The following is a 13,870-nucleotide window of genomic DNA, read 5'->3' on the forward strand; positions in this document are numbered from 1 at the left end:
TCACACATGGTGAGATCGATGGGAGCGAAGCTGGTCTGAGGAAACCAAAAGGCACGAGGTGCGCGCAAGGACGCGCGCGTGTTTTGCAGCGGGTTTGATGCGCTCGAGCTTAACGGGTCACGATGTCAAACCACGTAGTGTGACCTAAACAGCGTTTTAAATACCCAGCTCTGCATGAACGTTCCCGTTAAACACCCCCATTATACAATAATGACACTGCACAGCATCTTAGTACAAATGGTCATATTTAATTCATTCAAACTGTTTCCATAAACTTGTATCTTCAATTCTGCGACGTGAAGGTCTAAATGCTGTTTCAAAGGCCCCGTGGCCCTCAAGGGACCCACGTGGCCCTCGCCATAATAACATAAACTGTTGAAAACACTACATGAAAATAACAGGCGTGCATATAATTATGTGTTTCGTTCACCTAGCATTAAATAATTGCTACAGAATGCACAGTTTGGAAGACATTATGTGTCAATCAGGCTAATTGATGGCCCTTAAACTAGATCTGCTTATGGTGAATACCACATGAAAACGTTCTGCAGTATGTATGCGATGAAAAGTGGCGCTCTATCTCTCATGGCAAACACTTATTCTAATGTTTATTTAATGCACAACCCACTTCGCATGTCAGGCCACTTTATCAGGCCCAACAATGTCCTTTTAAAACTGTCACTCAACTCTTGGTTTCCATGTTTTAGTGTTGGAAAGTAACTCTAGCTAATGGCTAACAGTAGCCAGCATTCATTCATTTCCAAAGTTTCCACTACTTGATTGGCTTATAAATTGCACAGATTATGCTTAAATACAGAAAGTATTCATCAGAATGCAATTTGTATAAATGCCTCGATACAGCAAGAGCAAAATTGAGAATATTTTAACTAATAAATTCTCGAGAAAAGTCATGAATTAACAGTTTTCCCCTCCTAATAATGGTTTTGCTGCCATGTTTCCACAAATTAGCCCAACATTTAGCTTTTAAGTTAAATTGGCTGTGAATTAAGAGCAAAGAATAAGAATGATGAATCTAGATTACAATGTGAGGACGTCTGTCTCCTGCTGGACCGACACTTCCGGCGAGGAGAGGCACGCGTCCAGCGACAGCGTCAAGTTCTTGTTGACACGTCACGTTAATCCCGGAAGTTAGACTATTGAAACCCGGCAAAATAAAAGCGCCGAGCCTCAACTGACTAACTATAGACAACTACCTATTTTGTTTTAGTCACAGAATCATTGCATCATACATGACGATAATTTCACAACAAATACAAGTAAAGCAAATTGAGGATTTACTATTCATTTATTTTATTATGCATTTAATGTTATCATCATTGATTTATAAATTGTATGCATGCTAAATGTGTACATAAAGATACATTGATAATGATTAAAGGTGAACCCATCTATATATAGATGCCCGCAGTATTTAGCAAGTTTTGTTCGTGCTTCCTATTAATTGTGTGTATCATTCATGCTCAATTGGTTTACGTTGACGTGCTTTTACTGCACAGACTTTCCTGCTATATAAATAAACTCGATCCCCATCTTTTCTACCACGACACCGCCTGCGCTTTCCCCGTGTGCTTTTATTTGTTAGACCGATGACCGGAAGTGGAAGCTCTCTGCACCGCCGGCGACTTGACAGCGGTGCGTCCAGGCGGCGGAGAGGCACGCACAACACGCAGGCTGTGCACACACACACACAAAGAAAGGTACCAAATACTCCAAGTTCGCGTCACGGCGTCCCGGCTGGTTAGCGCGACGCGTGTCCCTTCAGAGGACACGTCGGGGGGGGGGAGGACCACCGAGGTGTCACCGTCACCGTCCTATACGAGGAGGGCAGCGAGGACTCGTTCCATCCTGTGACTGATCCGAGATCAGCTGCGCGTCGACGGGCTTTTTGCTCTTAAAGGAAGGAAAACACACGAAGTGAGCGGCGCGGTTCGGGTTTGAACGCGTTTAGAAACGGGCTGACAGCGGGACCCCCCCACCGGGAAAGTTTCAATCGCCTCGAGGTGTTAAGTGTTTTTCTTGTGGGGGGAGGAGAGAGATCCGCTTGGCAGCGACGGGGGGGGGGGGGGAGACTATTTCCCCGCGGGGGGCGTTAATGGAGTCGCGGGGATTACAGGGAGACGGTCGGTGGAGAACAGTTCGATTTCTCGCTGAAGAAACGCGACGAGGGTCGCGCGGGCGGCTAGTGAGGACCGCGTGGTCTATTCGCGGTACAGGTGTGACACCTGGCGCGACGTGGGGCTGATCCGGGTCCCGCGCCGAGGGTTCCGTTGTCTCTGTATCAGGTGTAATGGATCCAGGGCTGCTCCCCCCATTGGTCCCTGTCCATCTTTACTCTGAACCCATGGGGGCTCTTCTTCTAAATGTCCCCCCCCAGGCTCGGTATGTCGGATGAAGATTCCCGCACCAGCAGCAGCTCTTCGTCGTCCACTCATCATCATCATCATCATCATCAGCATCAGCAGCAGGAGGAAGAGAACGCCGCGAAGAAACGAGACAGCAAAGCCAGCATGAACAAGACCTCCAAGCTCCTCTCCACCAGCGCTAAAAGGTGAGATGTTCCCCCGTCGGCTCCTCTTATCACGCAGCTGCGTAAGAACCCGCCTTAGAATCCCCAAGCCGACCCAAACGGAGTCCGGTCCGCTTTTGGCGCTTTTGTTTTTTCCAACGCTGGCGCTTTGGTTTTCGTCTTTGCAGGATTCAGAAGGAACTGGCCGACATCACGTTGGATCCGCCGCCAAACTGCAGGTGAGCGAAGGAGCGTCGTCGTCACACACACACACACACACACACACGCGGTCGGTCAAACTGGGAAATCAGGGTGTCTTCTCAGCAGATGGTGTCTTTGTTGGTCCCCCCAAGTATTAAAGGCCTCGGCTAGAAGTGGATCCAACAAACGGAACAGATTCCTTTTTGTTTTTAAGCTAATAAAAAACACGACACTGCTCAGCGATTTCAGGAAGTTGCTGAGCCTCTGAAGAGCGAGGGGGACTGAACTTTCCACATTGTCCACCCCCCCCCCCTCCTCCACTCAGCACGGGGGGGGGGGGGGGGGGGGACTTCCTGTTTGTTCTCCTCGCTCTTCGGATGGACACTGACGGATGGACACTGACGGATGGACACTGACGGATGAGGAGGAGACTCCTGCTGACCGGCGTGATCGTCAGCGCAAACTTTCGCTCTGTGAGCGCGATGAGGCTGAAGCCTTTCGTCTGTCATTCATCAAAAATCCAATTATACTCCCCCCCCCCCCCCCACCCCCTCCTCCCCCCTGTTTTATTTCCCTCTCTCTCGCCCGGCTCTCTTTATTTATTGCTCTTTTCCTATTTGCTCTTTTTTCTGTCCTTCACCCCCCCCCCCCCCCCCCCCCCGCCGTCCTCTGTGTCCTTTTTTAGACGTTGCCCTCTAGTGCCGCGCGGGTTCCTGGCATTCCGGGGGGGGGGGGGTGGAGGGGTTCAGGTGGGGGGGCTCATGGCGGCTGAAGGGAGGTTATGAGCAGTCTACGTCAGGCTCTCTCGTGCTAAGCAGGGTGGTGCTGTTCTCTTGTCCACGGGCCGTCGGCGGCGGATTGCAGAGGTTTTCTCCGTATCCCCCCCCCCCCCCCCCCCCCCGGAGGAGGAAGCGGCCGCTGTTGCTTCACAAAGAGGGGAAGCAGAGGGCTTCGCTCTTGTGCTGCAGGTACAAACCTCAACACCTCCCTCTGGTCTGGCTCGCTTTCTGCACTCGAGAGGTTTGATGTAGTTGGGTAATAATAATACTGTCCCAACAGAACACCACATCTTCCTCAGCACGGCTGCACCACAGTTTACGTAGAACTTTTCTCCCGGCGCGTGAACTCGAGTGACGCGATCATCTGTCAGTCGGGAGGATCACCGTCATTTGTTTTTAATGATTATTTACACGGGTACCCGTCCCAGTTTCCTATTGGTTTTCCTATATAACTTTGCCAGGTTTTTGCACAATAATCTTTCTCTACTTGAAGCATCCTTACAATGGATCTTTCGTTTTAACTCTGCTTTTATTTTGTAAGACCGAAGGCATGACTTGTTTTCAGTGAAGGAATACAAATGCTACCATGTGATGATCATCCAGCACGACGCTCATAAAGCACATTTGTAGGCTCATTGCCGTTGTATTAAATTGGGGGGGCTGCTGTTGATCGAGTCTCCTCGGGACTCTTTGTGGAGTGGAGTCATTATCAGTCTGCTTATTACAGTGTTTCTCTCTGTCATCACAATAGTGTGTGTGTGTGTGTGTGTGTGTGTGTGTGTGTGTGTGTGACTCGCTCTGGTTTGGGAGTAAAAGGCATCGTTAAACAAAAGAGAGCGCTTGATTTAAGCATAAGGAGTGTTAACGAGAGCGTCTCGTTAGAGCCCAGAGACGCTTTTACACATTCAGAGACAAACTGAAGACATTTACTTTGATATGAGAGCAATAGAAAATAAGTCCGCTTGCTGGCTTATGTGCTTATTTGGTTAAAACTGTAATAAAGTTCGGCGTAGGGTTCCCTTCCTCCGCTGTGAGGACGTCGCCGGTGTGACGCGGACGACAGCTTCCCGTCGCCACGGAAACGGGCGGAGGTGTCGCCTGCTGACACGGCTGCCTAGACGAGAGGTGGAGCGCTGGGAGGTCACCCCCTCAAGAATGATTTAATACCCGCGCTGTCATCGTAGTGCATTCTGTCTACTGAGGGAGGGGGAGGGGGGGGGCATGGGGTGAGGCGGGGGGGTGAGGCGGGGGGTCACGGTCACTGCTGGTTTGAAAGGTTAAAGTCTTCTAAAGAATGAATCAGCCAAAATGTCAGCAGGCTTCTGGCAGCACTCGTGGACACAGAGCAGAATAACCCCCCCCCCCCCCCCCCCATGTCTGTGCCCCCCCGCCCACAGAAGTGAAGGACAAGTGAGAGTGTGGCGTATTCCTGCCTACCACAAAGCACTGCGTCTCCTTTGTGTGCAGGCGGGAGGAAGCTGTCCCTGAATGTGAGACGCCTCTGTTGTCCATCCCAGTCAGGCTGATTCGGGGGTGTCTGGGGGGGGGGGGCGCGGGGGGGGTGATACGACACCTACTCTACGGGGTCTCTGCTCGAGTCCCCGGGGTGCGACCGGTACTTCGGCGCTCCTCCGCAGGAAGGTTTATAGATTATCTATCATTTAATAATAGTAACAATAGCCGTAATATACAAAAAAATACATATTCGCTTTTTTTAAATTTTTATAAATTGACTTTTTTTTTCACGATCAGCTGGAAATGTCAAAGACAAACGTGGACTTAATTGACGTTTACTCTCCAGGACGCCGTGTTTCGTGTTCACTGTTTTCCCCTAAACGGGATCGAAGAGGCCGTTTATCGTTTTTAAAAACGTGAAACGTCAAAACCCACAAGGTGGAGTTCAGAGCGCTTCATCAAGCTGTTCCAGAAGCTGCCGGTGACTCGCTGGGTGGAGCGGAGGCTCTGGTGAAGCGGCTGTAGTCCTCGGCTTTGTCTCCACCGACGGAGGACATAATGACTCACACGGGCAATTGTTGTTTTAATGAATAACTAACAGAATAACTAGGATTGGGATAGAGTCCCGACTGGGAAAAAATGGACATAATTTAATCATTTTGCAGATTTAGTAGATCAGGATTTAGCACAATTGCAGCAGATGTTTCCACGGTGGAGAATAACTGCTCTCTGTGTGCCGACAGCGCCGGCCCCAAAGGAGACAACGTCTACGAGTGGAGGTCGACCATCCTGGGCCCCCCCGGCTCCGTGTACGAGGGGGGGGTGTTTTTCCTGGACATCGCCTTCACCCCAGACTACCCCTTCAAGCCCCCCAAGGTGAGTGCCGAGCGGCGTCCTGCTGCCCTTTGTGGTGAAGAGGTGTCCTTCTCACGTCTGCCACCAGAGGGCGCGTTTGTGCTTTTCAAGGCCTCCTCAGGCCTTTCGCCTCTGTTGTGTGGGATCATCTGCTCCCTTCTAGAGAGGAGCTGTCGCAACCAGACTGCGCAGATGAAATAAGAAATGAACATAAACACGGGCCCCTTCTATCTAAACTCTCTTCAGCGTGAATGTCATCTGTCGAGCTGCTCTTTCAAAAGGTGACGTTCCGCACGAGGATCTACCACTGCAACATCAACAGCCAGGGCGTGATCTGCCTGGACATCCTGAAGGACAACTGGAGTCCCGCCCTCACCATCTCCAAGGTGCTGCTGTCCATCTGCTCCCTGCTCACTGACTGCAACCCCGGTGAGAGCGCGCGCACACACACGCACACACACACACGCACACAAAAGCTTTGGGCTTTAAAAAAAAAAATCACCTTTTTTGCGTGCCGATGTTTCAGATGTTTTGGGGATTTTTTTAGTAAGAGTGTTACTGTTACTGTTGTATCAGCAGCTCTCCACTTTAAGGTCACGTCATATATGATGGACTTTAAGAACGTTGGTTGGATCTCCTCCTGACTCTGGTGCATGGTGCGCAGCCTTAAAGTCTAACGGCTCCAGATTGAAGACCGAGGGTGGAGCATAGTGCAGACGGCCTGGAAAAATAATTCATTGAATGTTTTTTTTTTTTTTACTGATGCAGCATTTAGTCCAACTTTTGAAAAGCAGGCAGGACAATGAGGTGTGCGAGTTGAAGCAGAAGTCATTCATTTACAGTATATGACCAACAAATGCTGAGTAATCATACAGTAACTGCTGTATTTGATGGACGTAACCATGACGACCCCGTGAGGGAAGGCTGGGCAATGCTTAAGTGTGATTATCATTCAGGCATTTTGCCATACAGTGAATCAGTATCTTCTAGTAGGTCATTGTGGGTGATGTATTTAATCCCCCCACAAATAATCGCACAGAAGCGAGGTTGGTGTTCTTGTTGGTTTTTTTTAGCTGTTTTTTCAACTTTTATTGTGTTGAGAAGGAGCATCCAGAATTCTTGTTGATGCGCTTGGTTTGTCCCTCCCCAGCGGACCCTCTGGTGGGGAGCATCGCCACGCAGTACACAACAAACAGGCCCGAGCACGACAGGATAGCCAAGCAGTGGACCAAGCGCTACGCCACATAGCCCCCAGCGCAGCTGCTGATTGGATGACTCTGGGATGTGGGGGCGTCGTACGGTTCCTGGCAGCGGCGGGGGGGGGGATTTTTATCTGGGGATTGGAAGTCCTTAACTCCTGAAATTTTTTTTTTTTTGTATTTTTTTTTTTTAAGTTATCTCCAGCCCAAATAATCAAATTGGGCAATTATGCATTTAGTGTTTTCTCCTTTTGAATTTTTATCTCTTGCTTTTGAAGATGGACATTAATATTAAACCTGCTAGATTCCCAGTCATTAGGGTGCAGTTGGTGTTTGCCTGACCCTGAAAAGCTATTTAACACACGTAGACATGTTTAGGTATTAATTGTGATTTGGGTTCTGTACCGATAATAAAGCTGGTCCGTTTTCTCCCTTAAGAATTAAACATGACCAACTGAAGCGTCGCACTTTGTTTGATCACCACAGACTTCAGAAGATAAAAATATGAAGAGGCTACGATTTTATTCAGTGAATCTTAGGACGGTTACAGAGCAGAGAAAACTTTAGGATTACAGTCCCTCTAACTCTGTTCACTAGCAGCACATTAAGTGTTATTACTTTGGGACATTAAGGACACAAAACATTGCGGGACATCCGTTACATTTTCAGAAGTCAAGGAATGCGGCTCATTAAAGTGACAAAAATAAATTAGTAAATAAATATCCTCTCGACGAGATGCTTCTACAGCTCTAAGTAGCATCTCTATCAGATCACACAGGCTGGACGCGCATTACCACAAGCAGAGGCAGCACCGTGAACATTATTGCTGCCGGGCCGCACGGGGGACACGAGACGGACCGGACGAGGACGCAAATCGCGAGATGCTAACAGGCTTGGAGGAGGCCCGAGGTTCAGATGTCGTTGGACGCGCCTTTGCTCTTGCGTCCGGGCAGAGGGAAGGCCGACTTGCTCTGGGGCTGCGTGAGGCGGCTGGTCAGCTGGGTGAAGGGCTCGATCAGGGAGTTGCGCTCGGTGACGCTCACCTCCCACAGCTTCACCTTCTCGCCGCGCGCCCACTGCTGCGCCGCCTCCTGCTCCACCTGACGCCGCTCCCGCAGGTCCGTCTTGTTCCCCAGCACGATGACCGTCACCTGGGGACGGATACAGCCACGTCGCACTGCTTAGGGATTCATTTAGATTTTATAATACCAGGGTAGTCTGGACTGGCGTGATAACTGCTACTAGCTGTCATTTCTCATCCGATTTATGTGGGTCTTATTAAATAGCCGGGGTCAACATGTTATTAAGTGTCACTGGTTTCCATCACGTTACACCAAACTGCTGCACACACTTACACTGCAGAGGGCCAACATGCAAAGGCAGCTGCTTTGTATGAATAAATGCAAATTACATCTTTGTTTTATGTTTCTCTAAATTGTATTTGTCCGCGCCATGATGCTCTAAAGGTGGTAGAAGAATGTACAGCTGAACTAATGGAACTGAACTGATATTTCATACACTTCAAAATGAAGTTCTCCAAGGTGCTGATGTTTGCCAACATAAACTCACTGCACGGCGGAGAACACTTAGTACTGAACACTGAACCAGCCACACCTCTTTTTTATCTCTGGACTTGTCGATTTCCTTCTTGAGCGTGTCGACCTTCCTGAAGGACTCGGAGCTGTCGACGCTGTAGACGAGCACGAAGCCGTCTGCCACCGAGTAGTAGTGTTTGGGGAGGTCTTGCCCATCGTGGAGGCCTTTGGTGTCATAAAGCCTCAGCTGCTCCTTCACGCCGCGGTCCGTCTCCACCGAGGCCACGTACACGTCCTCCTGGGTCTCGCTGGATTCGGAACCTTGGGAAGTGAAGACAACAGACTTCAGGAAAAGGGGATTTTCAGCAAACCGGGGATGATGCACAAGCATTAGAAATATTCAACGAGAGCATAGTCGACCATCTCAAGGTCAAATTGATCCCTTGTGAAATCAGATGATGTATAACAGTGCAGCTGTGTTACGCTAGTGTCCCTGGTACAGTACTCACCCACAGAGTGATTTCCGTACAGCAAATGTTCCAGAATGGCAGTTTTCCCAACTGCTGCTTGGCCACACACCACAACTTTACAGCCTTTTCCCATTGCGAGCCTACAATGTCAGCATGTCAGTGTTTATCGTACCGTGCGACATGTAGTAGATATGCTGTGCTAACATTAACACTACCAAGCGGGTCCCCCTGTAAAGAGCCACAAACAAACTTTGATTTATCATCGCTGCTTTAACGTGAGTGAACTTAGCTATGACAGCGTTAGCCTGGCTAGCTAACAGGCTAGCAGGAGCCATGCCAAGCCATGTCAACTCGCAACGACCTATCGGGCCCTGGTGCTGGTTATTGGTACGAATGGCAAAAGTTGCTTACTTGGATTCCGGAGGATAACGTGCTGTCAATCAAGTCTTTAAACGTAGCATCATAGCCGGTGCGTCCATTCAGCTCTGCGAACGCTGAGTTGTTTTGGCCAATGCGCATGCGCGACGGTATTCCATTCAGCCGCTGTTTGTGAAACAATAATCATAATAAGAAGAAGCGACAGAGTAATCATATGACACCAAATACAATTTGTGTAATAATATTACACAATACATCGGTTCCGAAAACATATGTACCGAAGCAGTTAGTTCTGTTTATATTCTGACAATATGTCAATATATTACAATATGTTCGGTCAATATATTAGAAACTAGATGTATATTTTTTCTCTAGACACTGTGAGCGCATTTGGTTTTGAACTACCCTCTAATTAAAAACCTACAACGCGTGTTTGATTCTCAAGTAACCACAAAAGTATCTTCAAAAGCGTACAGAAATAGAAAACAAATAAAGAATACATTTCCCATGAGCACAACAGCGGAAAGGCGTCATCGTCGTTTTCATAAAGCATGCTGGGTATTTTTTCTCTCTCTTTCCGGCTGGTACGCCATCATGTAAGCGAGTATTTCTATACCTTTTACTTAACGCAATCCATTTAAATCATCATGAACGTCCGTTCATCTGTCTGTATGGCTTACGATGTTGTGAAGAGACCGAATTCCAACTTTATACGCCTTGATTCTTTTCTGACAACGTTGTTAAAAACACTGACTATTAGCGGGTTTTTGTATGGCTCCTGTGATGCAGCCGGATCTGTTAGCCGCTAACTACCGGCCGCATTAGGAGGCAAATGTTTTTTTTACAATTGTGTCTTTACTTTATTCTCAAATTCCTGAACTCCTCGCTTTCTAACACTTCTCTAAAACTGCGCGTACTGTTTACTATTGCAGGGTAAACGTAAACCGCGACTACAACTCCCTGTAGCTGGAGTGAGAAGCTACGTGGCTAACGTTAGCATTAGCTCGATATCTAACCAGCATGGGTATCCTCACTGCGTTAACTCATTCATTTATGCGGTTTTTAATGTGATACGCGTCTAGGTTGTATTAAAGCAGTTTACCGAGTATGTGAAATCATGTCTGAAAGTGCTTAACACGTAGGTCGTCTAAACACTCGTATTGTCCGGATTCTCCGGGGTCTTAACCAATGCGCTGTTATGGGTTTAGATTCATAGGACTTCCCTTAAATACATGCTTTTCTTTGAGTAAGACCGCAGTTAATACAAGGATTTTGCTTGCAGACGCTTGTCATGGCTCATCTCTGAAACATCATTGCAGATGTTGGTCGCATGTCATCCATTATAAATCCCATTTACTATTTAGATATTACACTTCAAGCAGGTGATGAGTCGATGGCTGTTTAACATACTTGTTCGTGTTGTTTCTAGATAAGTCAACATGGGAGCATATAGGTATATGCAGGAGTTATGGCGCAAGAAGCAGTCCGATGTGATGCGCTTCCTTCTGCGTGTCCGCTGCTGGCAGTACCGGCAGCTGTCCAACCTGCACCGTGCCCCCCGACCCACCAGACCCGACAAGGCCCGCAGACTGGGCTACAAGGCCAAGCAGGGTGAGCGCTGAGCCCCGGAGATGCCGGACCCTGCACGCGAGGGTCCCTCTTGCTGATATTGTGTGTTTGTGCATACAGGTTACGTTGTGTATCGCGTCCGTGTGCGCCGTGGTGGCCGTAAACGCCCTGTGCCCAAAGGTGCTACCTACGGCAAGCCAGTGCACCATGGTGTCAACCAGATCAAGTTTGCCCGCAGCTTGCAGTCCACTGCTGAGGTACGTTTATCTTTCTATGGCCATTAAATCTGCACAAGTGGGCTCTTATGATTGATTTAACAGTTCTGAAATCCTTTGACGTCTTGGTCAATTTTTGTTAATGCTGATTACTACATACTCTCAAGTGGATGGTTCACAGCAGTTAAAAGGTGCTTGAGTTGTGTGGAAACTCAACCCATTATGCTTTAAACCTTTTTTTTTTATGTTTCAATTGTTTGCTCCTCTGATGGTTCTGTGTAGTCATCGCATATCCAGACCATAACCTGATGCTTGGTTTGCATACAGCAGAAAGTGTATTTATTTAGATATAATTTAAATTTAACTTTAATAGCCATCGACTGTTAGTGGTGTTAGTCGCTCCTTTTAGAGTACAACTCGGTAACTAAACATTGTGTCTCCACAAGTTGTTTTATTCTCAATGTCAATGGTGGTTATATTACCACTGCTGGATACACACAAATTGCATATGGAGCGGAGGTTGAATAAACGGTTCATAAACAAAAGGAATATTATCTGAGGGATTGCAGTGTCCTGGTGTTCAACCTGGCTCACTGAAAGGAATTACTTTGTCAATAGATTTGTTTCTTATCCTTTTATTTAGCTTTAAAGAAATGGTCACAGTTTCATACATACATTATTGTTGTTAATCGTCGTTAATCAAAAACTTGGTGTATTTAATGCGTATCAATGACCCTACAGCACAGATGGATCAACGCAGGGCGTTTTTAAATGAACTTGTTTACCATCTGTTAAAGGGAATACTGCAGGTATCATCAGCTTAGTTCAGTCTCACAAGAGCCTCAGTTTGGTAGTTGAAGAGCAATCAAAGCTGCTCATGTCAGAATGTAACTGAATTTTAAGTTGACTGTATCTTTATGTTAAATATGATTTGCGATCAGTTTGTTATGCAATGTGTGATCTTTTTGCCTTCAAGTATTTCTGAGTGTTGATGGTCACATTTCTGGCCACTTTGAGCCAGCAAAGCACAAATTACATTTACAGTGGTGCCATATTACTGTTGGTGTTGATTTACCTTTTATTACACAGGATTTATTACATTACTGGTATGGCCAGTCACAATCTAAGTGTTTCTATTTCCCAGGAGCGTGCTGGTCGTCACTGCGGAGGCCTGCGAGTGCTGAGCTCCTACTGGGTGGGCGAGGACTCCACCTACAAGTTCTTCGAGGTGATTCTGGTCGACATCTTCCACAAGGCCATCAGACGCAATCCAGACACCCAATGGATCACGAAGGCTGTGCACAAGCACAGGGAGATGCGTGGCCTGACCTCCGCAGGAAAGAAGAGCCGCGGCCTGGGCAAGGGCCACAAGTTCCACCTGACCATCGGAGGCTCTCGCCGTGCTGCCTGGAAGAGGCGCAACACCCTGCAGCTGCACCGCTATCGTTAGAGCTCGTCTGTACATTCAAACAAATAAAACAGCCCTTTTTATGGTCACGTTGCCGTCTGCGTCTGGTTCATTCAGCGGTTAGAATAAATGCAGTCTTTGAACAGTTATTAATGCGAAGCTTCATTCTAACTACTTTTGTAATTGATCATGTACTATTAAATGACTGCTCCACTTTTCTTTTTTTCTTGACCCTTAATACTTCGTATGCACAGACTCACAAGTGGCATTTAAAAAATGAGAAACTAGAACATCAAACTAAGTCAGTCGACGTCATTCTTTTTCAGGACATTTGGTTGAAACTTTCGATACCTGCTGATGTACAGCCTCCAGGCTGGAGCATGTTTCAGTAGAACCACTTCAAACCCGACACATTTCAATAAATATCACAGGCTTTTACTCCTGCATCGGCGCTTCTGGCAGAGGATTACGTCGAGTCTCAAAGGTGTTAGTGGGCTGATGTCTGCCATAAACCAAACGTGAAGATTCGGTTTCTTCTATGTTCTCACCATCAACAACCCCATGAACAGTGCGATAACCAGAGTCAATCATTTATGACTCTTATAAATTATGAGTGATAAATGCCTCCATTTGATTAAGTTTAAGTTTTAAATCGGGTCATGGATGTTTGGTTCCTGTTTTGAACGTTACTGAAATGCAAAGCTACAGAATAAATATTCTGAATAAGCTTTTAAAACATTACAACCACACCTTTTGCAATCAGCTTTTTACTGTTAGGCCTGACTAATTCAATTATATTTTATCTAACTGAATTATACTATGCAACAAAATGGGGCCACTGAATAACCACTCCAATCAATATTTTATGAATATGTAAAAGTATACATGACATATTTTTCTTTATAAAATGTGTATTAGCCTGTTCGATAATGAAGTAAGACTATAGTATCCAGAGTGAATACATTATAATCATTTTTTTATGGAGCCTTTAAGTTAATTATTAGCTTCTCCAACAGGTTAACATCAGCTGCAGCACTTCAACAATCAGCTGGTTGTATTTCTTACTTCAATAGCAGAGTATTTATTTTACATCTATTAAACAGGAAGAAAATCTGGCTGTTTTTGTGAAACCAAAATGACATTCATATTACACATGTCAAATATGGTAAAAGACCGAGAGGAACGTCACTGTTGCTGAGTGATCTTGATTTGAACAGCAGCACAAACTATGGATGAATACATCCATAGTTTGTTTAATTTCAAATGAATCTTTCAGTCA

At 46.7% G+C, this 13,870-nt stretch overlaps 3 protein-coding genes across 8 annotated transcripts in view; 2 read left to right on the plus strand and 1 right to left on the minus strand.

The window, feature by feature from the left end:
• The window catches only part of rpl15 (ribosomal protein L15), a 338,976-nt gene extending 326,296 nt beyond the window's left edge, over positions 1 to 12,680 (plus strand). For 2 of the 4 annotated variants that reach the window (XM_078080920.1, XM_078080918.1), the window contains exons 2-4: positions 10,829 to 11,010; positions 11,089 to 11,225; positions 12,328 to 12,680. In XM_078080920.1, the coding sequence (XP_077937046.1) occupies positions 10,839 to 11,010; positions 11,089 to 11,225; positions 12,328 to 12,633 (615 nt within the window). In that variant the 5' untranslated portion in view covers positions 10,829 to 10,838 and the 3' untranslated portion in view covers positions 12,634 to 12,680. Of the gene's footprint in view, positions 1 to 9,825; positions 10,228 to 10,828; positions 11,011 to 11,088; positions 11,226 to 12,327 lie in introns of those variants that run through there. The other 2 variants (XM_078080919.1, XM_040188483.2) reach the window with 2 other exon arrangements.
• On the plus strand, positions 1,558 to 7,475 carry LOC120826314 (ubiquitin-conjugating enzyme E2 E1). Of its 3 annotated transcripts, none has more exons than XM_040188484.2 (6): positions 1,558 to 1,718; positions 2,396 to 2,569; positions 2,716 to 2,766; positions 5,706 to 5,838; positions 6,099 to 6,246; positions 6,968 to 7,475. In XM_040188484.2, exons 2-6 carry the CDS (start codon positions 2,403 to 2,405, stop codon positions 7,063 to 7,065), a joined length of 597 nt encoding a protein of 198 aa, XP_040044418.2. In that variant the 5' UTR covers positions 1,558 to 1,718; positions 2,396 to 2,402; the 3' UTR covers positions 7,066 to 7,475. The 3 variants fall into 3 exon arrangements, with proteins under 3 accessions (XP_040044418.2, XP_040044419.2, XP_077937043.1); XM_040188485.2 differs by having other exon boundaries at positions 1,646 to 1,935; XM_078080917.1 differs by lacking the exon at positions 1,558 to 1,718 and having other exon boundaries at positions 2,367 to 2,569.
• Positions 7,522 to 9,565, minus strand: nkiras1 (NFKB inhibitor interacting Ras-like 1). The gene is made up of 4 exons (XM_040188486.2): positions 9,433 to 9,565; positions 9,061 to 9,161; positions 8,631 to 8,872; positions 7,522 to 8,167 (listed from the first exon to the last, which is right to left on the minus strand). Exons 2-4 carry the CDS (start codon positions 9,152 to 9,154, stop codon positions 7,928 to 7,930), a joined length of 576 nt encoding a protein of 191 aa, XP_040044420.1. The 5' UTR covers positions 9,155 to 9,161; positions 9,433 to 9,565; the 3' UTR covers positions 7,522 to 7,927.
• Positions 12,681 to 13,870: the final 1,190 nt, after the last annotated feature.

This window comes from Gasterosteus aculeatus, chromosome 10 (assembly GCF_964276395.1).
Source record: "Gasterosteus aculeatus chromosome 10, fGasAcu3.hap1.1, whole genome shotgun sequence".
Taxonomy (NCBI): domain Eukaryota; kingdom Metazoa; phylum Chordata; class Actinopteri; order Perciformes; family Gasterosteidae; genus Gasterosteus; species Gasterosteus aculeatus.

Excerpts from the sequence above, each read along its gene's own strand:
- nkiras1 (XM_040188486.2), bottom strand. The coding sequence starts at position 9,154 with ATGGGAAAAGGCTGTAAAGTTGTGGTGTGTGGCCAAGCAGCAGTTGGG. Across the intron at positions 8,873-9,060 it reads GTACGGAAATCACTCTGTGG|GTTCCGAATCCAGCGAGACC; the intron begins GTGAGTACTGTA and ends TCACTTCCCAAG. Across the intron at positions 8,168-8,630 it reads AGTCCAGAGATAAAAAAGAG|GTGACGGTCATCGTGCTGGG; the intron begins GTGTGGCTGGTT and ends ATCCGTCCCCAG.
- LOC120826314 (XM_078080917.1), top strand. The coding sequence starts at position 2,382 with ATGTCCCCCCCCAGGCTCGGTATGTCGGATGAAGATTCCCGCACCAGC. Across the intron at positions 2,767-5,705 it reads GATCCGCCGCCAAACTGCAG|CGCCGGCCCCAAAGGAGACA; the intron begins GTGAGCGAAGGA and ends GTGTGCCGACAG. Across the intron at positions 6,247-6,967 it reads GCTCACTGACTGCAACCCCG|CGGACCCTCTGGTGGGGAGC; the intron begins GTGAGAGCGCGC and ends GTCCCTCCCCAG.